Source organism: Syngnathoides biaculeatus, chromosome 4 (genome assembly GCF_019802595.1).
Source record: "Syngnathoides biaculeatus isolate LvHL_M chromosome 4, ASM1980259v1, whole genome shotgun sequence".
NCBI lineage: Eukaryota > Metazoa > Chordata > Actinopteri > Syngnathiformes > Syngnathidae > Syngnathoides > Syngnathoides biaculeatus.
In genome coordinates, this window is record NC_084643.1 from 15,310,191 (window position 1) to 15,337,613 (window position 27,423).

At 41.3% G+C, this 27,423-nt stretch overlaps 3 protein-coding genes across 13 annotated transcripts in view; 2 read left to right on the forward strand and 1 right to left on the reverse strand.

Moving 5' to 3' along the window:
• LOC133498860 (multiple epidermal growth factor-like domains protein 9) overlaps positions 1-3,709 on the reverse strand; it is a 93,492-nt gene extending 89,783 nt beyond the window's left edge. For 3 of the 5 annotated variants that reach the window (XR_009794481.1, XR_009794480.1, XM_061816060.1), the window contains exon 1: positions 3,065-3,708. Coding sequence is in view for 3 of the 5 variants with exons in the window: in XM_061816060.1 (XP_061672044.1) it covers positions 3,065-3,698 (634 nt within the window). In the remaining 2 variants the exon portion in view is untranslated. Of the gene's footprint in view, positions 1-3,064 lie in introns of all 5 variants that reach the window. The other 2 variants (XM_061816062.1, XM_061816061.1) reach the window with 2 other exon arrangements.
• Positions 3,710-4,198: 489 nt separating this feature from the next.
• ppp6c (protein phosphatase 6, catalytic subunit) lies at positions 4,199-19,520 on the forward strand. Its single transcript, XM_061816069.1, has 7 exons — positions 4,199-4,342; positions 5,362-5,457; positions 5,586-5,651; positions 5,756-5,897; positions 6,010-6,089; positions 11,103-11,312; positions 18,539-19,520. Exons 1-7 carry the CDS (start codon positions 4,268-4,270, stop codon positions 18,785-18,787), a joined length of 918 nt encoding a protein of 305 aa, XP_061672053.1. The 5' UTR covers positions 4,199-4,267; the 3' UTR covers positions 18,788-19,520.
• A 648-nt stretch (positions 19,521-20,168) lies between these two features.
• The window catches only part of golga1 (golgin A1), a 59,637-nt gene continuing 52,382 nt past the window's right edge, over positions 20,169-27,423 (forward strand). For 4 of the 7 annotated variants that reach the window (XR_009794568.1, XM_061816783.1, XM_061816780.1 and 1 more), the window contains exons 1-2: positions 20,169-20,371; positions 21,018-21,302. Coding sequence is in view for 6 of the 7 variants with exons in the window: in XM_061816783.1 (XP_061672767.1) it covers positions 21,174-21,302 (129 nt within the window). In the remaining variant the exon portion in view is untranslated. The remainder of the gene's footprint in view (positions 20,372-21,017; positions 21,303-27,423) is intronic. The other 3 variants (XM_061816779.1, XM_061816781.1, XM_061816778.1) reach the window with 2 other exon arrangements.

The window sequence follows — 27,423 nt, forward strand, 5'->3', positions numbered from 1 at the left end:
CACACACACACACACACACACACACACACACACACAGTTTTCCATTCTTAAAAAAAATAGCCTTTCAGTAGGTGTGGGGTTAAACTATTGCAGCTACACACATACACTGTAATGTCGATTGGACTAGACCTATCTGCGGTGGAAAAAGAAAGAGGGGCTGGCCTCAGTTCTCCCTGTCTAGTTTATATGTTTGACTGTTGCGACATGTTGTGAAAGCATGGCTGTTATTCAAACAGGGGTAGGCTGTTCAGAACAAGTCGCAAAATTCCTTTGAGTCTCGCTAAGTACGTGCTGCTACCGTGAAAAACAATTTTAACTATGTTTTTTTGGAGGCATCAAACTGCAAAAAAGACTTGTCTGGTTGTATGTGAGGCCCTGCCAAATGATAGAGGGTGATGCGTTTGTTGATTTGATATTGTGAAAGGTACCTTTTCAAATGGAACAATGACAGGAAATCAAGAATATACCAAGCCCAAGCTTTAATGGGTAGGTTCATGATCAAGTGCAAATTTAAGTTTGACTATTGAAGTCAAACAGATGTCCACAAATTACATAATAAAGCATATGCTGTAGCTATGTATTGGAGTTTTTAAGCCATATGCCTCACTCCTCTAATTGAGCACAAAGACTTGGTATATTATCTCAGTATAATGGTCTAATTTCAAGACACAGGTAGTGTGGTATAATAATAAACAAAAGAAATGTCTGAAGAACTAACATACCAACAAAAAAGGAAGCTGGAGGTGTTTGTCTTTGTTAGCAGTAGTTTTCGCAAATGCTATGAAATTGAGAAGACAATCTTAACAGCCAGCCATACAAATCCCATGTTCGAAAAACATACAATTGGACTTATGGATATCTGTAACAAACTTGTATCTGACTGATACTGTATTACAGTGGATGTCCCCAATCCACTGAAAGAGTCTTAACAATAGCAGACTCAATAATTTGAGGTTTACCCCACATCAAAACGATTTTATTTCATTTTGAAATGTACTTTGTTACAATAACAGTGAAGTAAGGATGAGTCGATGTAAAAACCGGACTGAACTGTACCCCTAATGTAAAGACCATCAGTTAGAACATATTATATTACATTATTATCATATTATATTATGTGTTCCAGGCTCGCCAGCATTATGGAGTGTGTATGATCTCTTCATCCCTGGATGGGTTTTCTCTGGGTACTCAGGCTTCCTCCCACATTCCAAAAATATGCATGTTTACTTGAATCATAACTCTAAATTGCGCGTAGGTGTGAATGTGAGCGTGAACGGTTGTTAGTTTTTATGTGTCCTGTCATTGGCTGGTGACCAGTTCAGGGTGTACTCTGCCTCTCACCCGAATATAGATGAGGTAGGCTCGAGCACGCCCGACCCTCGTGCAGATAAGCGGCTGAGAAAATCGATGGCTGGATCTAATCATATAAATTAATTATGCTCTTTCATTAATACATTTTTATTAACAAATTATGAAATAAAACTCTGGAGTTAGTGTTTGAAGGATATAACAATAATGAGATCAGTTGCCCCCCCCCCCGAACACAGAACAGTTTATGCAAAATTTGGCTATCAAGGAAAGAAAAGGTCATGTCCATCAATCCATTTTTTAGCCACTTATCCTCACAAGGGTCAGGAAGAGCTGAAACCTACCCCAGCTATCAACGGGCAGGAGGCTGGTTACACCCTGAGCTGGTTGCCAGCCAATCACAGAGCACATGAAGACAAACAACAATTTCACTCACAATCATTCCAAAGGAGAATTTAGAATCCCCAATTGATGCATATTTTTGGGATGTGGGAGGACATTAGAATGCTTGGAGAAAATCCACGTAAGCACGGGGAGAACATATAAAACTCCACACAGGTGGGGCTGGGATTTGAACCCCGGTCCTCAGAACTGTGAGGCCAACACTCTAATCTTGTGTTCCACCGTGGTGCCTCACCAGTCCATCCATCATTCAATCCATCCATTTTCTTAGCCACTTATCCTCACAAGGGTCACAGGGGTGCTGGAGCCTATCCCAGCTGTCATGTCATCGGACAGGCGGTGGAGTACACCCTGAACTGGTTGCCAGCCAATCGCAGGGCACATGGAGACACACAACAGTCACACTCACAAGCACCCCTTGGGGCAATTTAGTGTCTCCAATTAATGCACATTTTTGGGATGTGGGAGGAAACCATAGTTCCTGGAGAAAACTCGCACAGGCACGGGGAGAACTTGCAAACTCCACACAGGCGGGGCCAGGATTTAAACCCTGGACCACAGAACTATGAGGCCAACTCTCTTCAGCCACTCCAGCATGCCGTTGTTTTGCCAGTCATGTTTTGTTCAAAATTTCTTTGGCAAATTCAACCTAGTGAACTATGATACTCTGGTCAAATAAATAAATTGTCACAACTTGTGGTTGGGACTTAATCAAGACTTCCACATTGATGCATATGTGCCAGGGTCATTAATCATTTATGGCAAAGGCTGCCTGGCCATTTTGGTTGTATATCATTGTTCTGCATATTCCACATCCATTACAACTGAAATAAACAGGTGAGGGGGTCTGAGTGTAATGTCGTTTTCAGATAAATCCTGCTTGGCCTTATATAAAATGACCATGGGCCCTTTACAGATGCTGTGTGGCTTGGCAGACCGGATACGGTCATTCAACAACAACAGGCTCAAACTCCCCCCAACCCCACCACATCAAATCCCTTCCCTCATCCAGCAAGATGTAGAATAAATATGTGGTTCGTTTATCTTTTATTCAGGGGGCTCGGGTATGGAACGTTAATGTTCATTGCACACGGATACTGTTTTTAACAGGACTACGTGACCATTTGTGCCGTGATTATCCGAGGCGGTGCAGCATGCATAAACTGATGGGGTCTGGCCATTGTTGAAATTGGCTTTACTTGGGACTGCGTCAAAAGCACAGCGCAATCCTTCCTCTCCTAGCAGATATTAGACGTGCTTCTACACGCCCCCTCCCTTAACGTTTTTAAATGGAACCAAAAGCTTCAAGACCAAATGATCCACTTTCACTTCGAGTGCATTCGACGACACTCACCTTGAGGATTCTCCACTGACGCGGCAGAAGTGTCAATCCGATCTGCCGACCACGCATAGTTGTGCGTTCGTTGAGAAACCATGGACATCATTGTCTGCAGCATTTTCTCGGGGGCAAAGAGTGCTGTGTGTGCATCAGTGGATCTTTTGCGGAGGGCGCTTAGCCTGGAAATTAGAAGGGCTGTGTTGTCCTCTTTCGCTCTTAAAATAATCCCGGAGTGGAAATCGGTAGTGGTCGGCTCAGTTGTTGCAGATATAAGGCTATTTTGGGGAATATAGTTAGCATTGCCAAGACCAGAGGACTGTGTCAAGGGGAAGCTATTGTCAGGGAAACGGCGAGGCGGATGCATAAGGAGGCTCTCCCAGGTGTCGGAGGCTGTGTCTGGCTTCCCGGATATAGTCGACGCATCGTAAAGACTGATGCGAGGTGCAGCTTCAGAAAATTCTATATATACAGACAAAAGAAATACCACAGCCAACGATATGTACATAATTAAGGAGGTTAATCTCATATTCAGTCTCAGCTCTCCATGTAAGCCCCAGCGATGGTCTCTGTCAGACCTTCTCCTGAATGGATGCGTACTCCACCTTTGATGTCTCTCTACCAGTTTGTTGGCTCTTGAACCATAAGTCATTGCTGTGCAACCTATTGCGGCACTGCCGTCACTGGTTTAGTGTGTGAGCCAATAGGAATCCGAGCACGCCAAGAAAAGAACGCCCCCCGTTAGCTAATTGGACGGGCGTCATCATCATCATCCGCTCCAGAGGGGTCAAGATGGCTTTGTTAAAACATGCTCATTTCACACATAGTCCAACATTTGTATACATTTCATGCCTAGCCTGAAATGAAAACCTACCACGAATACAAGGAATGAAATGTCCATCTTTAAAACCTCACGGTTTTCATTCGTTCTATGACCAAATTAAAGTTTAATAGAGAATTAAAAAGCAAACAAACACAGAATCCACTAAAATACCAGACCATAACACTCAGACAAAAAAATGCTTGAAAACATTAATTCTAAGCAGGCGTATTCTTCACCCCGAGCGGTGAAAATGTTCCCGACGGCCAAAAATATGTTGACGGGCGTATTGTCATGTCCGGATGGAGGGTGGCAGCAGAGCGTTTAAAAAAGACATCGATGGGCCGTCGCCCCGCCCCCAAGCTTTGCAGGAAGTTGCGTGGGACAAACCGCTTTGTACAATGGCGCCTCTAGATCTGGACAAATACGCGGACATTGCAAAGCAGTGCAAATACCTTCCAGAAAATGACTTGAAGGTAAAATATCTACGATGTGAACGCATTTAGTAAGAAGAGCTATTGTACTTGAAGTACAAATGGTAGTTAAGATGTGTTCTTAGCTTAAGCTAGTCAGTAGCGTTAGCATCCTCGCCTAGTCTGTGCGGCAAGTAAAGTCTATATGACCACACATCTCTAATCGATAAATTAATCAGCTATCTAAGTACTTACCTAACGCCCCTGACAGCTGTTTTCAGATAGACGCTCAAACATGACGCTTAATGGTGTGTTGATTGGACAGCTGGTGTATATACCGGCAGAAAACACTGTTCAGACTGAGACACACAATGTTAGTGGTAAAGCAAATCACGAAAATGACCGCAATATATGCTTCCTTTCAGAAGGTGTGGATCGCCGTATGGTTAGAGAATACATTGGAGTTTGTCAAAAAAACGAGGGTTGTAAATTGTACATTCAAACCCATTCACTGTCAGTGCTCCGTGATAACATGGATATTTGAATTCGCTGTTTTTGAAATATAAGATACCTGTACTGTAAACATCGGTATTTTGGAAAAAAAAAATAAAAAAAATTTAGCACGTTTCTTAAAAATACATGCTTTTAAAAAGCTTAAAACAACGCATTGTGAGCTGTTATGGGCATTCCCATTAAATAAAAAAAATAAAATGTTCATTTTTTATCGTCTCAAAAGTGATCAATTTTTGTATGTTCTTGTATTCAGTATCTGTTGCAGTATCGTATTCCCAGTGCTTTCATGTTATGCGATAATCACAACCACTGACTGATGAGAGAAGGGCTGTCACATTAAGACAGCATTTTAAAGACTTTTTCAAATCTTAATCATTACATAAAGAAATATTCATCCATATTCTATACTGCTTAAACTCAAGTGTCTTGAAATCATGAACGTGATAAAGCCAATGTGATACCTTTAGATAAAGTATCTAGCAAATGTTTAAGCATCCACAATGTAATTCATAATGTTTTGAGAATAATTATCAGCTATATACAATTCTATTTGTGTTTTCATGACACAGCGATTATGTGACTATGTGTGTGATCTTCTGCTGGAGGAATCAAACGTTCAGCCGGTTTCTACTCCAGTAACAGTATGTGGGGACATACATGGACAGGTACATCTCCAGACAGGAAAAGCTAGTGCCATAAATGCAATTTATTTTGTGCTTGTTCGAGCTGCCTGGAATGTATAAAATCTGTTTTTTTTTCCTCATATTTCTTTTTTTCCCTCAATTTGTTCTAGTTTTATGATCTTTGCGAACTCTTTCGAACTGGTGGCCAAGTTCCAGATACAAATTACATATTTATGGTTTGTACATTTTTCATATTAATGTAGATTCAGAACAAATGATCGGAAAGGGTGTCACCTTTGGCTTCATGCTGACTTAAAAAAAAACCTCTCTTATAATAAAGGGAGACTTTGTTGACCGAGGGTATTACAGTTTGGAGACATTTACCTACCTGCTGGTGCTGAAAGCAAAATGGCCAGACCGCATCACTCTTCTACGTGGAAATCATGAGAGCAGACAAATTACTCAAGTTTACGGCTTTTATGGTGAGATGAAAGTTAAAGTAATCAGTTTTTTAACTCCATATAAGTCAGTCTAAAATGTTTGCTTGTTCTGAAGAGAAATCATGGATGTTTTCAATTTATATTTGATCAACAGATGAGTGCCAGACCAAATATGGAAACGCGAATGCCTGGCGTTATTGCACCAAAGTGTTTGATATGTTAACTGTAGCAGCTGTAAGTATTCAATTACCGGTAATAGTATATAGTTGTTTTTAGTTGATTCATACACCTTTATGGATGGCTTATGTTCCTAACTGGACGGTGAACACATAAAGATGACAACTATGGATTCAGCTATGATGTGCTAAAATCAGGAAGGTCTCAAAAACGTTGGCATGGATACTGCAACAGTTAGATCAGAATCAAAAAAAATATTTTTCATGAAGACGAGCGAAAATAGTACCATAGGCTTCCCTTGATAAAAATGACATTTTAATTATTTTCATTAATGACTGAAATAGAGATCCTCAATTGTTTGTGAAGCCAAATCACTTTTTATCTGATCTTGCCCCCTTGATAACAACTATACAGCAGGGTCTGAAATACTCAAAAATTATATATAGGATCTATCCATCCATGCATTGAAAGATAGAATTATTTTTATACAACAATTGCTGAGATTTGTACATCAACTTTTCAAAAAGCTGTTTTGGGCAATAATTACAATAAAATTTCCACAATGTTATTGTCTAATTTTATGCTTTTCAATGTTGAATTTAACAATACTAAATATATATAGAGGCATATTGTGACCTTTTGAACTAGGATTGGTATGTACGGTGAGGAAAATAAGTAATTGAACACCCTGCTATATTGTGAGTTCTCCCACCTAGAAATCATAGAGGGGTCTGAAATATTTATCGTAGGTGCATGTCCGCTCTGAGAGCGATAATCTAAGAAGAAAAATCCAGAAATCACAATGTATGATTTTTTTTTTTTCATTTTATTTTATTTTTTTTAACAATTTTTGTGTGATACAGTTGCAAATAAGTATTTGAACACCTGAGAAAACCAATGTTAATATTTGGTACAGTAGCCTTTGTTTGCAACTACAGAGGTCAAATGTTTCCTGTAGTTGTCATTCAGGTTTGCACACACTGCAGGAGGAATTTTGGCCCACTCCTTCACACAGATCTTCTCTATATCAAACAGATTTCTGGGCTGTCACTAAGAAACACGGAGTTTCAGCTCCCCCCAAAGATTTTCTATTGGAATTAGGTCTGGAGACTGGCTAGGCCGCACCAGAACCTTGATATGCTTCCTATGGAGCCACTCCTTGGTTTTCCTGGGTGTGAGCTTCAGGTCATTGTCATGTTGAAAGACACAGCCACGACCCATCTTCAGTGCTCTGACTAAGGGAAAGAGATTGTTCCCCAAAGTCTCACAATACATGGTCATCCTCTCCTTAATACAGTGCAGTCGTCCTGTCCCATGTGCAGAAAAACACCCCCAAAGCATGATGTTACTACCCCCATGCTTCGCAGTACCGATGTGTTCTTGGGACGGAATTCTTTATTCGTCTACCTCCAAACACAGTTAGTGGGATAATGAACAAATAGTTCCATTTTGGTGTCATCTGACCACAAAACCTTCTCCCATGACTCCTCTGTATCATCCAAATGGTCATTGGCAAACTTAAGATGGGCTTGAACATGTGCTGGTTTAACCAGGGGAACCTTCTGTGCCATGAATGATTTCAAACCATGACCTCATAATGTATTACCAACAGTCACCTTGGAAACATTGGTCCCAGCTCTTTTCAGGTCATTGACCAAGTCTTGTCGTGTAGTCCTGGGCTGATTCCTCACCTTTCTAAAGATCATTGAGACCCCAAAAGGTGATATCTTGCATGGGGCTCCACCCCGATTGAGATTGACCGTCATGTTTAGCTTCTTCTATTTTCTAATGATTGCTCAAACAGTGGACCTTTTTTCACCAAGTTCTTTGGTAATTTCTCCGTAGCCCTTCCCAGCCGTGTGGAGTTGTACAATTTTGTCTCTGGTGTCTTTGAACGGCTCTTTGGTCTTGGGCATGTTACAAGTTCGAGTCTTACTGGTTGTATGGGGTGGACAGATGTCTACGCAGCTAACAACCTCACACAGGTGCACCTTCTTCTTTTCCTTTCAGCTTGTCCCATTGGGGGTCGCCACAGCATGTCATCTCAAATGAACGCATATTTGTTTGGCACAGTTTCATGCCGGATGCCCTTCCTGACGCAACCCCTCTGCAGTTTAGCCTGGGAGACAAGCTTACAGCATCTGATTCAGGATAATACATGGAGTGAAGGTGGACTGTAAAGCCCGGGTGTCATTTCTATAAACATTCTAAAATAGATATTGTAATGAAAAGTACATATAACATTATTCACTTCAATGTCTATACGAAAAAATAAATTGAGTAGAGAGCTTGTCATCCATGCGCAAAGTTTCATAAGTGTCATTCTACGATATCAAATTGGCCGCCATATTGGCTGCGTCCTCCGTTACCCGGACATTCGCAAATGAAAACACGCGGTGCACCCTAACTATGGGAGACAAATGTGCCCCTTCTGACACGGAAGCTCTTCTCGAAAAGGAAAACACCATACAACCGGGTAAAGTTACCGGGGCAATATTACACTGTTTTGAGCCATATTCAGATGATATGTGATCACGGCCAAACCTCATCCCCGTCCGATCCACTTCCGCGGCAGAGATGAACCATCGCGGCGACGCGCAGCCTTCGCAGAGGCAGTGACCGCCGAACGCGGCGCCTCCGCCGGTGTGGCTGCCGTGGTGGCATATAAGGAGGAACTGGAGCCGGACCATGCTGCTTTTAGGGGTATGTTCAAAACCGCTGCAGTACTTGTTGAACACGTCGAGGCGGGGTGCATTATGCCTACCTGTTATTTGGAACCCACGAAGCTCTCGTCCTCTCGTCCAGCCCGACGCCGTCCGACGCACACATAGACACATTTCGTACGCGGCTCTTTTGTTACGTTATGAGAGACGGATTACGTGGTCCGCCCCAAACTATTATTTTATTTAGTAGCTGTATACACACCTATCTGTCATTTGGAACCCATGAAGCCCTCGTCCTCTGCACCCGTGCAATCCATTTTTTGCAACAAACCGGGTCTCTTGCAAACTTGTATATAAAGGCGAAATCCATTCTCCCGAGTGTTCAAGCAATGTCCAGCAATGCAATGAGCCGGCATTTTGAATAACACGAAGGAACAACGAGCTACCTTCCCGGAGGTAAAATTAATGGAAGCAAACAAGTCCACTAGGGGGCGCCTCTGTCCTGTACGTCACTTCCTGCTTCTTCTCGAAAACAAATTTTCAAGGCCGGAGTTACAAAAAGCTGTATATGTCAAAATCATGTTTGGTGTTGAAAAAACACATGGGACCATATTGGCTGTGGGTTTTTCATTAATAATATGCCAAAAATCATCCATTTCATGACACTTGACCTTTCATGGCAGACTAACAGGTCTTTGAGGCTCAGATTTCTAGCTGATAGACATGTGTTCAAATACTTATTTGCAGCTGTATCACACAAATCGTTAATGTATGCATTGTGATTTCTGGATTTTTCTTTTTAGATTATCTCTCTTAAAGTGGACATGCACCTACAATGAAAATTTCAGATCCCTCCATGATTTTTAAGTGGGAGAATTTGCAAAACAGCACGTTGTTCAAATACTTATTTTCTTCACTGTATATAGAGAATTTTTGCCTTGTGGGGCGGTATAAATCTTATTGGAACAACTGTGCATACACAGTGGCTGAAATAAGGATTTAATACGCTTTTTCACTCAATATATTTCCATAGGTGGTATTCACAAAATGTTCACCAGATACTGGGAACACCCCAAATGATCCAGAACATAAAACAAATAAAATTCAAAATTAAGTTTTTCAAAAATGTGAAATAACACCGGAAAAAGTTTTGCACACATAGAGGTGCAAAAAGGAATGAAAAGCCAAGAGAACATCTAAAATACAGCAATCTAGACCCTTTTCACTGCAAATGTACATTCGTGGGCTCAGTCCTAAGGGATGGCCCACAAAAAGTCTTATTTCCACAGTATGAGTCAAGACCGTTCATGATTAGGACCAGAACGCTGTCTTAAGACCATCGCAAAGTAACTGTTACAAAACATCACTATGGCGTTGGTTACAGGTGCATATCTAAGCTTCTGAATTTTCCAGTGTCAGTCACATTTGGGAAAAAAAATGTGTGGTCAGTCATGCTCGCAGATGTAAAGTTGCAGGTGTGATCCACCAGTCATGCCCGCAGATAAAGTTGCAGGTGTGATTAGGGATGGAATCTCAAGACCTTAAAATAATTTACTGTATTAATATACAGTGAAGAAAATAAGTATTTGAACACCCTGCTATATTGCATTTTCTCCCACTTAGAAATCATGGAGAGGTCTGAAATTTTCATCATTGGTGCATGTTCACTGTAAGAGAGATAATCTAAAAAGAGAAATCTAGAAATCACAATGTATGATTTTTTTTTTAACGATTTATTTGTTTGATACTGCTGCAAATAAATATTTGAACACCTGTCTGTCAGCTACAATTCTGACCCTCAACGACCTGGTAGTCCGCCTCCACTCCATGTATTATCCTGAATCAGATGCACCTGTGTGAGGTCGTTAGCTGCATAAAGACACCTGCCCACCCCATACAATAAGTAAGACTCAAACTTGTAACAAAAAAAAGCAAAAGAGCGAGAAGAAGACTAAAGAGAAGGTTGATGGATGTTGTGAGGAAAGACATGAGGGAAGTTGGCATTAGAGAGGAAGATGCAGGAGATAGGCTTAGATGGAAAAAGATGACACACTGTGGCAACATCTAACGGGACAAGCAGAATGGAAAAAAGGAGCAATCGGCTAGCTCTTTTGCTTGCCACACAGCTTTAATTTCTTTCATAAATCTGTGCTCTTATCGTCATTACAAAAAAAAGAAATGGTTAAAACTTTGATTTGACAGCCACTGACCATTCAAAAAATGGTTTTACTTACTGTAAACTTTAAAGCTATGTATCACATCGTAGTGACAGAACATGAAAATGATCGCCAAAGACCTCTAATTGGATCAAATTTAACGATGCAATGCTTGACATTTCAGACCCTGCACAGTTGATTTTAAATGGTTGCTGTATTTAATGTTTTTTCTACTTTTCCATTTTTGCCAGCTGATGGATGAACAGATCTTGTGTGTACATGGGGGCCTCTCTCCTGACATTAAAACCCTAGATCAAATTCGAACCATTGAGCGGAACCAGGAAATCCCTCACAAAGGAGCCTTTTGTGATTTGGTTTGGTCTGACCCTGAGGATGTAGACACTTGGGCCATCAGCCCCAGAGGAGCAGGTTGGCTCTTTGGTGCTAAAGTCACAAATGAGGTATGTTGCATTTTTTTGTACACCACAGGTTGACAAATAGTAAATGGGGAAATAACTGACCAAAAAAAAAAATTAAAAATGATTAGTGACTGGATGTATAAGGTGACTTTTCCTTTTGCTATAATTGATTATGATATATGTTCAAGTTTTTTTTTTAACTCTAATAAAAATTTTTAAAAAATGGTTCTTCGGGCAGAATGACGTGGAGTCTGATGAGGAGCGAGCTCCCCGGCGAGCCCCAGAATATTCAACATTTACAGCCACTGGTTCAAATCTGTATGGGAAGTATTCCCCTGTTTTCCCGATCAATCGATACTCCTATTTCTTCATCAGATGAAGATAAATCCAATAAATCAGCGCTGGGCATAATGGTGTCCCATGTAATCGAGCGTTTGGAATGGCACGTAACACGTCACATCCGCCCACGTAGGTCATGTGATTCGCGAAAACCCCTGAAAATTCGTAATTGTCGATTAAAAAAATAAATAAATAAAAAAATAAAATAAAATCTTCTCAAAACACTATTACATGAAAGAGGATTTAACATCACTTTGTCAAGATAGAGTACATATGACATGACCTATTGGATACATTGTTAATGCAAACCACCGGAATTCCCCTTTTCAATACAAAAAGTGCATTTTTACAAATATTGTATTGTACTAAAACAAAAAAAAATGGAAAGAAAGGAACTGCTTTTATAAAAAGTATTTACCTTGGAGATGAGAGGACTTTTCATAAGAGAAGATTCTGGTGGAGGTGGAGTGTGAAGAAGCCAGATGCAGGATGTCTGGAGTAGGTGGTTTGTCAGACACTTTCGCTCAGCCTCTTCTTAACACTATCTCCGAACTTAATTGCAACAAGTTTTTTCTTTAACTTTTGCTGAACTTATTTTGTATAATTTCACTTGGCTAGATCACGCTTATCTTAAATTAAGGAAGACTCTTCCCAAAATTTATATGTACAATAAACCCTCCAATATGAAGTAATATTATTATTACATATATTTTAGACATTAATTAAATATAAAAATTGAAAATAAACATTGGAAATCCAAGTTAAATCTGGATATGTGCCAGCTTTGCCAAATTTGTCCTTCTTTAATCTCCAGTGTGGTCAACCTGACATGATAAAGCTGTGGCTGTCACAGTTTTGAGGCTCATTTATCAGCGGGGAAATTTGCATGCATTTAATCATTACTGGTTATTAGCCGCTAAGTTATAGGCTCTCGTGATGGTACGGTAAATCAACAGCATACGTTATGAGGGTGGCGCAGCTGTTCAATCCCGGACCTCCATGTGTGAACTTTGCATGTTCTCCCCGTGTCTGCGTGTGTGTGACCTGCCTCCTGCCCGTTGACAGCTGGGATAGGCTCCAGCACACTTTCGACCATCGTGCGGCTAAGAAAATGGATGGATAGATATGCGTGTAGCACTTCCCGGTTACTATTTACGGCGATCTGCGGTTGCAACAGCCAGCCTCCCACCCCTGCCGCCGGTGGATCGTGAGAAGCATTGCTGCTTGAAAAGTACAACTTGGTGTTTAAAAAAAAAAAGTCTGGCCACCTGCTATATATTCTCTACATCTAAACCAACTCCTTTCAAAGGCATCAAACAAATCTCCGCTGTCCATATAATGGCATTATTGTTCGTCGTTAGTGCCACGCCCCCTCTCCAACAAGTCAACTGGCAGCTGTGTGTATTCTGGCTCAAGCGCCCAGGCTTGAACATTGTACGTCATGCTACTTTTGTTTTGTTTGTTTGTAATTATTTTTTCACAAAAATCGGCCACAAAATGGTAGATACTGGATGTTCTCTGTTCACTCAAACTTATCCGCGAGCAATGAGTGGGGGGGGCTCAGAACAGGAAGCACTGCAGGCGTGGTAAACGCTGATTGGCTGTCAATTTTCCAGCCGGGCTCATTGGAATGTCTGAGCGAGAGAGGAATTTCAATAATACATTTCCAATTTAGAGATGTTACTCGGTGAAATCTGTGGATAACTCTGGCATGAAAAGAAACACTAAACCCTCATCTACTAATTTTTAATGTGTGCTCCCATTCCTATTAATTTCGACAAAGTCTTCCTTTAATGTTACTTTACACTTAATGAACGTGAATGAACTTAATTGCTCCCGCATTTTTTTTTTTTTTCCAGTTTTGGTGAATTATGTTTTGGTTTTTTTATCTTGCACAATTTTGGCCTTTTTTGCAATGCATTCTTCTGTCAACAGATGACCATTTCAAAAAATACCTGTCCAAGAAGGTTTGTTTGCGCCTCTTTTTGACTGTTTCTGAAATGTGTAAGGTACTTGTCATTACAGAGCACCAAAACACGACCAGTTGCAACCTTTTCTGGATGTTACTTCACCACATAGTCCGAAACTCTCCCACATTTCCACCATTTCCTTTTTCTCGACGGCAGAGATAACCTCCTCCTCTGTGTTCTTATCAGAACTCTCACTCCGCACCTCTTATGCTGCTGCATCTGTAGCTCCTTTAATTCCTCCGTCGTCAGCTCCTCCTCAGCTCCATAGCTTCAAAATAATTTTCTCCCCCTTGGCTGGTGTTATATAGTTGATGGATTCCTTCTGCTTGAGAATCGTACATATTGAAATACATTAGCTGTAATTATGAGTGTACCCCTTTAAGAGTGGAGAAGGAGGTGGTCTAAAGCAGACTAGGCGGGCTAGTGTGTGGCAGAACAGCAGTTAGTTGTTCATTGCGTGCTGCCAAAGGGTTGAACAAAAAGCGACTAAAACCCAGTGGTGACTCCTTTTCCTCATTGCCCTTTACCGAGGTCATGCCAATATGGTTGATGTAGAACAGTCATAACTCTTTGCAAAGTCTTTCACTTGCACACCGTTTGTGTTTTTCTATTATTTCACATACGTTTTCCCGAGCAAGGGCTTTCTTGAGCTGCATGGTTGAAAATGCCCTTGTACTAAATGCAAAATGATAAAATGCAAGCACAGCTGCACAGAGATGCTACTGAGTCGCGGTGTACAAACGGAAAGACCGAGTGAAGCTCGAATAGCTGAGCATAACCTGTGTGTTTCTGCATCTTAACAATTGCGGTGTCATCTACTGGCAGTCATTGGTACGTCAAATTTTGGCTCGCAAGACAAAGCAAAAAATTACCCACTTTACATTGGTACCTCTTCTTATAAATGTCTCTCGTAACAAAAAAACTTAAGGTTACGGAATGTCTCTTTGGAAAAATATTGTCCCAAGTTACGGAGGAAATTCAGGATATGAAAGGGGAAAAATGGGCAATGAATAGCAGCACCCAAAGTCCACTGAACGTTAAAGGTCAAGTGTCATAAAATGGATGATTTTTGGCCAATATGGTCCCATGTGTTTTTTCATCACAAAACATGATTTTGACATATACAGCTTTTTGTAACTCCCGCCATGAAAATCCTGGATTTCGCCGTCATAAGTTTGCAAGGGACCCAGTTCGTTGTGAAAAATGGATTGCACGGGTGCAGAGGACGAGAGGTTCGTGGGTTCCAAATAACAGGTAGGCAGTAATGCGCCCCGGCTCTACTGTGTTCAACAAGTACTGCAGCGGCTTTGAACATACCCCTAAAAGCAGCATGGCTCGGCTCCACCTCCTCCTTATATGGTACCACTGGCGCAGAAAATCGGCCACACCGGCTGAGGCGCCGCGTTCGGCGATCACTGCCTCTGCGAAGGCTGCACGTCATCGTGATGGCTCCTCTCCGCCACGGAAGTGGATCGGACGGGGATGAGGTTTGGCCGTGATCGCATATCATCTGAATATGGCTCGAAACAATAGTGTAATATTGCCCCGAGGGCTCGAAACAATAGTGCAATATTGCCCCGTAACTTCACTCGGTTATGTGGTGTTCTACTTTTCGAAAAGAGCTTCCATGTAAGACGGAGCGCTTTTGTCTCCCATAGTTAAGGTGCACCGCGTGTTTTCATTTGCGAATGTCCGGGTGACGTCACGGACGGAGGACGCAGCCAATATGGCGACCACTTGGATATTGTACAATGACACTTCTGAAACTTTGCGCATGGATGACGCGGTCTCCGCTCACATTTATTTTTTCGTATAGACATTGGAGTGAATAATTAATGTATTTTTCATTACAATATCTATTTTGCAGGGATGAGAATTTTCCGTCGATCGGCGGATTTCCAACTTTTTCAGACCAAAATGACCATTCTCGAGATAAGCGCAAATCCGTTGATAAAATTTCAGGGGGTTTAGGGTATTGTGTGCCTGCCTCTCTCCGAGCTGCAAATTCAGCTTAGTGCTAGCACAAGCACGACTATCATATGCTGTTCTAACATGCTCGGTAATGTAAATAGTTGCATTTTGCAACATAAGCATTAAAACTTGTCTGCGGCAGATTACGCGTTTGGACAACATAGTTATACAGTATAACGATCCAATCGTGTTAGTGGTTAATCGAGTTTCACCATTGCCATGTGCATGTATTCTCTGTTCTCAGAAATCGCAGTGTAACTTGTTAGTTAGCCAAGTAATGGCGCGTGGGACTTAGCGCAAACTGGTCGAAGGTGTGTTCAAAGTTTTACGATGGCAAAAGTGTTTGGAAAAAAAGGATGAAGATCGAGCGAGGGCTATTTACATGTAAAAACATGCAAAATCATTACATGTAGAAAAGCTACATAAGAATCCATGATCAAAACCTTCTCTTTGTTCTTCCTCTTTCTTTTGCCTGGCAGGTCCATCCTCATTACTCTTCTACCAAAATACTCTCCTCTGGATCTATCCAAACCATGGAAGTTGGTTCTTTCTAATTAAGTTTCCAAAACTTCTAATTGTGGCTGTCCCTCGAATGATCTTATTTGTAATCCTATTCAACCTGCTCAATTTTAGAGAGAACTTCAACATCTTAATTTCCACAACCTCCAGCTCTGCTTTTTTTTGTCTCTTCAGTGCCACTGTCTCTAATCCGTAAACCATGGCTTGCCTTACCACTGTTTTAGAAACTTTGCCCTTCATCCTCGTTGAGACTCCTCTGTCACATCCCACCAGACACCTTCCACCAGCTCTTCCAACCCGCTTGGACCTGTTTCTTCACTTCCTTACCATACTCACCATTTCTCTGGATTGTTGACCCCCAGTATTTAAAGTCGTCCACCCTCGAGATCTCTTCTCCTTGGAGCCTCACCGTTCCCCCTCTAACACTGTCATTCATGCACATATATTATGTTACTTTGGCTAATCTTCATTCCTCCTAACCCTTTCCAATGCCTGCCTCCAGCTTTCTAAATGTTCCTCCACCTGCTCCCTGCTTTCAATGCAGATCACAATATCTGCAAACATCATGGTTCAAGGGAATTCCAGTCTAACCTCATCTTTCTATCCATTAACACTGCAAGCTGGAAGGGACTCAGAGGTCAACCCTGATCCAGTCCCACCACCACGTTAAATAGATAGATCCGCGCGGGGCGCTTAAGCCACGCCTACCCAGATACTGTTGTTATGTACCCCAAGCTACCAATCAAAATGGCGGACGCAGTGCGCCTGAAGCATGTTATGAGCAATTCATTAGAGTGATTTCCCGATAGTATTGTAGTATAGTATGTTTCCTTTCTGCCCATGGTATCAGGAATATCAACAAAGAGTGTACAGGAGGCCTGAATTACTTTCAACAGGGATATATTCATAATATCAAGGTTTCACAAATGGTAACGCCAGTTAAAGTTTATGCAATGTGTTTCCTGTCCATGCGAAAGAATCAACCACCTCATTAATTAATGTTGGACATCGAATGCTATAAGATTTCTGATGCCTATTGCTCCCTGCAAAGCAGGGTAAGTTTTCATTTTTACGCTGCATAAACATGACGATTCAAAATATCTACATTTATAGTGGATAATCACATAAATTATGGCTTTATGCGTGTCCTCTATCGGTCTGAACGTATATACTGTATACGTAAATGTAGGCCCAAAATATTTGTATTCACATGATGTTTAATAATGGATAAGAACCCTTGAGAGCAGAGCCGAGGTGCGGCTGGAAGCTTTGAGTTTCGCCCGGTAGAGCTTCCTCCTTCCTTTATAGCTGTTACACTAACTAATTGAATAGCTTACCTTGGAGCAGACGGCTTTATGCTGATTTATCTTCGATACGTTCAGATGGTCGTGAGGTCCTTAATTCACCATTTGCATTTATCTAAATTACGCTTTGGGATGGGAAAGCGCACCATTTATCCTCCCAGTAGTCTCTCTGGATAGCGGTCGTCTCCATTACACGTCCCCCAGCCACATCAAAGGACCATATTTCGGAATCTGCTATAAGCGGGACTATACACTCACAATTCAGAGGCTTAAAGTAAAAACACGCTCTTTGTTTGTGGGTAAAACATCACGGCTGTGGACAGCATCGGCGGAGTTCAGAGAATTACGCTCATTGATTGGTCAAAAGGGAGCTGTCAATCATTCTCACGGATCCATCCATTCTTCTGTCACACCTACGGGACACCTCAACACCGTTCTGCTACCCTCACACATGTCCTGTACGATTCTAACATATTTCTCTGCCACACCAGACTTGCACATGCAATACCACAGTTCCTCTCTTGGTACTTTGTTGTAGGCTTTCTCTAGATCAAAGACAATATAGCACCTTCTGACCTTCTCTGCACTTTTCCATTAGCATCCTCAAGGCAAATAGCAGTTTGTGTTTGAATGAAATAGTAAAAACGCTGTAATCGAGAACTATTTTTTTTAATCCACGTGGCAGCCTTCTAGATAACAGAAATTGAGTTGTCACTTTTACTAAAATTGTGAATATTAAAAGATGTTGCCAAATATAAAACGAGTTTGATTGTATTGTTGAATGTACTTTGAACTACAGTACCATTAAACATAGGCGTTCACTTTCTGACAATTCTTTTCCAAAATTATCCTTTTTATCCAAAACCAATATCCGCTCCGGCAAAGATTGCAATGACAACAACCATGTGTCTAAATCAGCAGAAGAATGGCTTCACTGGAAGAAAATAAAATATTTGTAAAGACCCAAACAGAACCAAGACAAATCCAATTGAAAAATGGAGTTTATCACCTGAGATGCACAAGGGGTCATGATAGTACACATGCATGTTTTTAGAATATGGAAGGAACCTATAGTACCTGGCAAAAGAGTTGTACTATGGTTTCCTTATCTTTACATAATCTTTAAAATCGTTGTCAATTTTTTTTTCTCACCAAAAACCTGCAGTTTGTCCATATCAACAATCTCAAGCTGATATGCCGGGCACATCAACTCGTCCATGAGGGCTACAAATTTATGTTCGATGAAAAGTTGGTCACGGTGTGGTCAGCTCCCAACTACTGCTATCGCTGTGGCAACATCGCTTCCATTATGGTCTTCAAAGATGCTAACACAAGAGAGCCGAAGCTCTTTAGAGCAGTGCCTGATTCTGAAAGGGTCATTCCACCTAGGACAACGACACCATATTTCCTGTAAGATGATGAAATAAAAACTTTTTTTTTTTTTTTAAAGTATAGACACCAACAGCGGGAACAGCACTTGTGAGTCTGTATGCATTTTATAGTGTAAATTTAAAGTATTTACAGTGACAACTGTATTTTCCCCCTATGTACATTTAAATCCATGTATTTGCATCTTCACTCAGCTCTTCACCTAAACCTGAAAGTTTGCGAGAAGTTACATGTTATCAACATGGGTTTTTGTCCATTGTGTTAAAATATAGTTTTGGTAATGGAGGGAATATAGACAACAATCACTAGTACCAGTAATCTTATCGTTATATGAAGTACTTTGGTAACTTCATTCTTTCACTTTCCCCCCCTTGCTCTGTTTATGCCTTTCTCTGTCTGAAGTCAAATTGACATGTACCATGTGATCTCTTAAATGGAAAAGAAAACAATAACAAGCCAAATGTGAAATACTGAACAATCACAACATATGTGGGAGCTTAATATGGCTACCTTTAACTACTGTTTTAGTATCAGCGTTTTTATATTAATTTTTCACTTAAGTGTTGCTGTGCGAAACTGCCTCACAGACTTGTAACTCCTTACAGACTTTCAGTTCTCACTTGGGGTTTGAATGACAAAGATATTTCACAGCTAGGTAAGACGGAATCTATGTGTTGAGGTCAATTAACCATTGTGAAATGTTCATATTTGCACATCTCTGTTTTACTTTACAATAAAGATTTAGCCATCTGAACTCATTACTGTTGTCGTGATTTGTTAGACAATTTTACAATTGCTCTATTGGCACAAAGCAACAACAACAAAAAAAGGGGGGGGGGGAGAGAATACATATTGTGGCATGTTTAAATTTAGTATACTGTACTGTGAGAGAGAGCAGACTTGTTTGGAGGCGAGAGAGTGAGAGGAAGACCAAAGAAAAGGTTGATGGATGCTGTGAGGGAGGACAGTGGGTGTTAGGAGAATGCACGAGATAGGTCTAGATGGAAAAAGATGACACTGTGGCGACCCCTAACGGGACAAGCCGAAAAGAAGAAGTACTTACTATTACGTGATCATGTTTAATGAAGATTGCAGTGCAGAATACAAAAAGATTACCATTTAGTTCCTCCTTGAAAATCTGCAGTAAGATTTGGCAAAATGTACAAATTTATACTACTACATTGTGAATGTTGCATGTCCTTATAACATGCACAACATAGAACAATCAGTTATCAATTGCGCACTTAACGTTAGATCTAAGTAATTGGTATAATGTAGTTGTAATTGTGTAATCCAATCAAATGACTACACTACTATAGGAACACGAAACAATAGGGCATCAATTCTATCGTATGAATGCTGCTTTTACCTTTCTGACCGTTAGTTGGCGCGTTCTTGTTCCGTTCAATGCCCCTTCAATGAACAAGAGGCACAGTCGTGATGTCATCTGTTGGGCGATGACGTGTAGCTTCCCAACTCGGTTTGACGAGCTTGACGGACTAAAGAGCTACGACTTGTCGACATTTGCACCAACACTTCCTTGGAGCTGACAACGGAAATCCATTGGGGAAGAGAAAACCTCAATAACTATAAATTTAGACTTGCCATGGTAAGATCAAGTCCTATCCAAAGAGCAAGCGAGCTAACATTGCTAAGTCCTTACCCTGTCTTGAAATATTAACTTTCATTGTTATGAGTTTTGTAAGACCTCGTTTTTTGTTTTGGGGTTTTTTTTCCTCACAAATTTCACAATCTACCCATCCAAATTAGTCACGTATAAAATGTAACTGTCAACGTCCCTACGGCGAAGCTAAAGCTGTCATCCTCAATTTACATATCTGAAAAGAAACTGGTGTCATAGTAAATGTACTCATTGAAATAGGATCGACAAGTTCTTCAGTCTTGTGTACAAAGATATTCCAAAGGTCCTTGTTACCATTAATTTTAAATTCTGGCTGTTCAGAATTTTAGCTTATGAGTTGATTGCACGATTATAGTGTCAAAACAGTTAAACTGTACTTACATTTTGTACTTAAAATCATAGGGGCAGGTCAAATTACCGCAATTTAATTTCCCCACTCTGAATATATCATGGAATTTTTAAATAAATAAAACACGTACCTGTTGGTGCTCGTTCAAATTTGCTTCACATATATTGCAATCGAGCGGTTATACTGTGCTAAATTGTTGTCTACTCATGTGTTCTGTAAAGTGTTGTCAGATTTAACAAAAAAAAAAAAAATGTGTCCCCCCAGATTTAACAGAATGCCATTACTAAGATGTCCTTCATTTGATGGGCTACTGCAGAAGGAGACATTTTTGGTACGCAGAGAATGAATGAATTCACTCCACACTATGGTGCCTCATACTCTATAGAAGTTTCTGTTAAGGAGTTGCTCCATGGATAAAAGATGTTTGCCAAGCTAAAGAAAAAGATAGCAGAAGAGGCAGCGACAGCACCACGGAGCGGTGTTCGGTTACCCCGTACCATCAGCAAGGAATCCATCACTTCAGTGGGGGCAGACTCAGGGGATGAATTTGTAAGTTCTCTTTGAGATTACAGTCTTTATTGGTTTATTGCCCTGAAATGTTGCCTTCAATCCCACACATTGTCACCATGTTTCTGGGCCCTTCCACCTCCATAAAGTATAAGATAGTGAAATACAAAAATATTCAAATACAGTGCCCTCCATAATTATTGGCACCTCTGGTTAAGATGTGTTTTTTAGCTTCAACAAAAAAAATTTTCTAAATAATATGGGACCTTAATGGAAAAAAAGAAAAAAATCCATCCTTCAATACAAGTGCATTTATTCAGTGGGGGAAAAAATCCCACATAGAAATAATTATTTGACATCAAATAATGTGTGTCACAATTATTAGCACCCCTGGTGTTAATACTTTGTACAACCCCCTTTTGCCAACAAAACAGCACCTAATCTTCTCTAATATTTCACAAGATGGTAAAAGACAGAAAAAGGGATCTTCAGCCATTCCTCTTTGCAGAATGTCTCTAAATCATCCAGAGACCTGGGTCCTCTCCTCTTCAGCTCACCCCACAGGTTTTCAATGGGGTTGAGGTCTGGGGACTGAGATGGCCATGGGAGGAGTTTGATTTTGTGTCTGGTGAACCATTTCTGTGCAGATTTGGTCATATGTTTAGGGTCATTGTCTTGCTGAAAGACCGAGTGATGAGCCATCTTCAGCTTTTGGGCAGAGGGCAACAGATTTTGAGTTAAAATGTCCTGGTATTTCAAAGCATTCATGATGCCATGCACCTTAACAAGGTTCCCAGGGCCTTTGGAAGCGAAACAGCCCCACAGCATCACTGACCCACCCCCAAACTTCACAGTGGGTATGAGGTGCTTTTCAGCATGCGCATCTTTCGTGGCACGCCAGACCCACTTAGAGTGTTTGTTGCCTAAAAGCTCAATCTTGGTCGCATCTGACCAAAGCACACGGTCCCAGTTGAAGCCCCAATACCGCTTGGCAAACTCCAGACGTTTGCGTTTATGATTGTGAGTTAGGGAAGGTTTTCTCCGTGCATGCCTCCCAAACAACTTGTTGGCGTGTAGACAGCACCTGATGGTTGATTTGGAGACTTTGTGACCCCAGGATGCTACCATTTGTTGTAATTCTATAACTGTGAGCTTTGGAGATCTTTTGATTTCTCTTACCATCCTTCTCACTGTGCGTGGTGGCAATATAAACTTGGGTCCTCGTCCAGGCTTGTTTACCACTGTTCCAGTTGTTTTGAACTTCTTAATTATTCCTCTCACAGTGGATATGGGCAGCTCCAGTTGAGTGGCAATCTTCTTGTAGCCTCTGCCTGACCTGTGAAGGTCGACGCACATCTGCCTCACTTGTATGCTGTGTTCCTTTGTCTTTCCCATTAAGAGTGGATAAGAGAAATGGCCTCTGTGTCACGTCATATTTATACCCCAGAGAAACAGGAAGTGATGAATTACTAATTAAATGTTTGTACATACTCGGGTAAACTACTGTAGAAATGACAGAAATGCTTCATTTATATTTATTTCCTGGGAATTGTTAAAGGCGCCAATAATTGTGGAACACGTGATTTAAGGAAAACTAATTTTTTTTTAGTCAGATCCAATGTTGACTGATGATGATAAATAGAATCCACATGTGCATAATCAAGTCTCTGTATAAATGCACCTGTTCTCTGATAGTCTCGGGGTTCTGTTTAATGTGCAGAGAGCATCATGAAGACCAAGGAACGCATTAGGCTGGTCCGAGATATTGTTGTGGAGAGGTTGAAAGCCGGATTTGGAGACAAAAAGATTTCCCAAACTGTAAACTTTTCAAGGAGCACTGTGGAAGCAATCATATTGACATAGAAGGAGTATCAGACCACTGCAAATCTACCAAGACCTGGCTGTCCCTCTAAACTTTCCCCTCAAAGAAGGAGATGCAGCCAAGATCAGAGATGCAGCCAAGAGACCGATGATCACTCTGGATGAACTGCAGATATCTACAGCTGAGGTGGGGGAGTCTGTCCATAGGAGAACAATCTACACTGCACAAATCTGGCCTTTATGGAAGAGTGGCAAGAAGAAAGCCATTTCTCAAAGATATCCATAAAAATTCTTATTTAAAGTTTTCCACAAGTCACCTGGGAGACACACCAAACATGTGGAAGAAGGTGCTCTGGTCAGATGAATTCAAAATCAAACCTTTTGGTCACAATGCAAAATGATATGTTTGGTTTAAAAGCAACACAGCTTATCACCCTGAACACACCATCCCCACTGTCAAAAAATGGTGGTGGGAGCCTCATGGTTTGGGCTTGCTTTTGTTCAGCAGGGATAGGGAAGATGGTTAAAATTAATGGGAAGATGAATGGAGCCAAATACAGGACCATTCTGGAAGAAAACCTGTTGGAGTCTGCAAAAGACCTGCAGGGTGTGAGGGTGTGTCTCTACGGCGCAAGGCAGAAAATAATAGGTTCGCTAATCAAGAATTTATTGACTTAATTGCAAGAAGGAAGAAACAGTTTGAATGCCTGCTAATTTTGATTTGCATTGATTGGGAGCGCCTACGCAACAGAAGGAGCTGGAACAGCTGGTGTCCAGGAGGGTCCGAAAGGATCTTGCACCCTCTAGTCCTAGTTTGAGTGGCGTGCACGTCTTTAAGGGTAAGTAGGGTGGTGCCAATAATCAATTCAGCGGTTTGGATTGTCCGTTGCAGTCAGAGTTTGTGTTTTTTTTGTGGCAGCTCCAAACCAGGCTGTGATGGAGATACACAATACTGATTCGATGACCGCTGTGGAGAACTGTCTCTGCAGCTCTTGTGACAGCCTGTTCGACCTCAGAAGCCACAAGTACATCCTTTCCTGGGCTTTTTTGAGGATTGACTTGATCTTCGTCTAAGACTTCCGATCCTGTGAGACTGTAATTCCGAAGAACTTGAAGGTCTCAACGGTTGGACATAAGACAATTGGACAGGGGCAGCTGTGGTGAAGGATGCCTCCTGAAGTCTACAATCATTTCTACAGTCTTTAGAGTACTCAACTCCAGGTTGTGCTGGCCACAGCAAAGATCCAGTCTCACCATCCCCTGTCAATATTGAAACTCGTCCCCGTCTTTGATGACGTGGATGTCTGGTGTTTTCTGCGAACTTCAGGGGTTTGACAACAAGGTCCGTTGAGGTCCACTCGTTTGTGTAGAGCGAGAAGAGCAGAGAAGAGAGGACACAACCTTGGCGTGCCCCAGTACTGGTAGTGCACTTGGATGAGGTGGTGTCCCTCAGCCTCACCTGCTGTGTCCTTCATGTTAGGAAGTTGTAGATCCATTGGCAGATGGCAGACGAGACGCTGAGCTGGAGAAGCTTGGAAGAGAGGAGTTCAGGGATGATGGTGTTAAACGCAGAGCTGACAGATGGAGACCCATGTTGATGGTTCTTTTCACTGTCCTGCTATTTTGCATCTTTCTTTCTTTGTGAGCAAGCTGTTACTCTTTTTTTTTTAATAGTAGTTTGTTTGTTTGTTCTTCTCAGTATCCAACATGAATGGCGTACCAGGGTGGCACCGACTGCCGGAGACAAATTCGTTGTGTGTTCTTTTATACTTGGCCATTAAATCTGATTCTGATTATAGTGATTGTACAATATTTGTATCCATTATTTTCTCTCTAAATGTGCGTGTTTAGATTTTTTTGTTTTTGTTTGGGGGGTAATGTATTTTCACCCAAACTATTTTAATAAACAATACTATAATTTTTCATTCCACTGATATCATGATACTAGAATGAAATGAATCAAGTATATGCGTTTGCAGAATAGTTCACTGTCGAAATTTAACAACAACAATATATCTTAGATGGATAAACTGTTAATCGAGAGTTTCGTGGCTGTGAGAACACATTCCACAGCTAATTTAAAAAGATTTACTTTGACACTATTAAGGTTTGTTTGTAAAGGGTTTTTTATTTTCTGATGAGCTTAATTCACTTTAGCAAAGTTTTGTTTCCAGTTGTTGTTGTTCACTGTTCACTCTCTGCTTCACCTTTATAGGCTGACGGTTGTTCGCGAAAAAGCAACGTAAATATTTTCCCAAACTTCATCACTGCAAAAGCAAGAAAACACATTTTCTGTGATTTTTATTGATTTTTTTTTTTTTTTTTTAATTTTCATAATACAAAGAAGAGGAGGAAACCGGATCCAGCATCAGAAGAAAAAGAGGAATGCACAGAGCCTACAACTGAGTGTATGGACTTTGAATGTTGGGACTATGACAGGAAAAGCTCAGGACTTGGTTGACATGATGATTAGGAGAAAGGTTGATATTCTGTGCATCCAAGAGAGCAAGTGGAAAGGTAGTAAGGCTAGAAGTTTGGGAGCAGGGTTTAAATTATTCTACCACGGAGTAGATGGGAAGAGAAATGGAGTAGGGGTTATTTTAAAAGGTAGAGCTGGCTAAGAATGTCTTGGAGGTGAAAAAGAGTATCAGATCGAGTGATGAGACTAAAATTTGAAATTGAGGGTGTTATGTATAATGTGGTCAGCAGCTATGCCCACACAGGGTAGGATGTGACCTAGAGTTGAAAGAGAAATTCTGGAAGGAAACTAGATGAAGTGTTCTGAGCATCCCAGACAGCGAGAGAGTTGTGATTGGGCAGATTGTAATGGACATATTGGTAAAGGAAACAGGGGCGATGAAGAAGTGATGGGTAAGTACGGCATCCAGGAAAGGAACTTTGAAGGGCAGATGGTGGTGGACTTTGCAAAAAGGATGGAGATGGCTGTAGTGAACACTTATTTCCAGAAGAGGGAGGAACATATAGTGACCTACAAGAGCGGAGGGTAGAACCACGCAGGTAGATTATATTTTGTGCACACGATGTTATCTGAAGGAGGTTACTGACTGTAAAGTAGTGGTAGGGGAGAGTGTAGCTCGACAGCATAGGATGGTAGTATGTAGGATGACTCTGTTGGTGGGTAGGAAGATTAAGAAGACAAAGGTAGAGCAGAGAACCAGGTGGTGGTGGAAGCTGAGAAGGAAGAATGTTGTGCGGCCTTCCGGAAAGAGGTGAGACAGGCTCTCGATGGACCAGAAGCTCCCGGAAGACTGGACGACGACAGGCAAGGTGATCAGAGAGACAGGCAGGAGAGTACTTGGTGTGTCATCTGGTAGGAAAAGGGGAGAAGAGGAGACATGGTGCTGGAACCCCAAAATACAGGGGAGTCATACAAGGAAAGAGATTAGTGAAGAAGAAGTGGGATACTGATGGGACTGAGGAGAGGCGAAAGGGAGTACATCGAGATGCGACGTAGGGCAAAAGTAGAGGTGGCGGCAAAGGCAAAACAAGAGGCATATGAAGACATGTACACCAGGTTGGACACGAAAGAAAGGAGAAAAGGATCTCTACAGGTTGGCCAGACAGAGTAGGAGGAGATGGGAAGGATGTGCCAGCAGGTTAGGGTGATTAAGGATAGAGATGGAAATGTGTTGACTGGTGCCAGTAGTGTGCTAAATAGATGGAAAGAATACTTTGAGAACTTGATGAATGAAGAAAATGAGAGAGAAGGAAGAGTTGAAGAGGCAAGAGTGAAGGACCAAGAAGTGGAAATGATTACTAAGGGGGAAGTCAGAAAGGCACTACAAAGGATGAAAAATGGAAAGGCAGTTGGTCCTGATGACATACCGGTTGAGGTATGGAAGCAATTTGGAGAGATGGCTGTGGAGTTTTTGACCAACTTATTCAACAGAGTACTAGCGAGCGAAAAGATGCCTGAAGAATGGAGGAAAAGTGTTCTAGTTCCCATTTTTTAAGAACAAAGGGGATGTTCAGAGCTGTGGGAACTATAGAGGAATAAAGTTGATGAGCCACACAATGAAGTTATGGGAAAGAGGAGTGGAGGCTAGACTCAGGACAGAAGTAAGTATCTGCGAGCAACAGTATGGTTTCATGCCTAGAAAGAGTACCGCAGATGCATTATTTGCCTTGAGGATGCTAGTGGAAAAGTACAGAGAAGGTCAGAAGGAGCTACATTGTGTCTTTGTGGATCTAGAGAAAGCCTATGACAGAGTACCAAGAGAGGAACTGTGGTACTGCATGCGTTAGTCCGGTGTGGCAGAGAAGTATGTTAAAATAGTACAGGACATGTATGATGGCAGCAGAACAATGGTGAGGTGTGCCT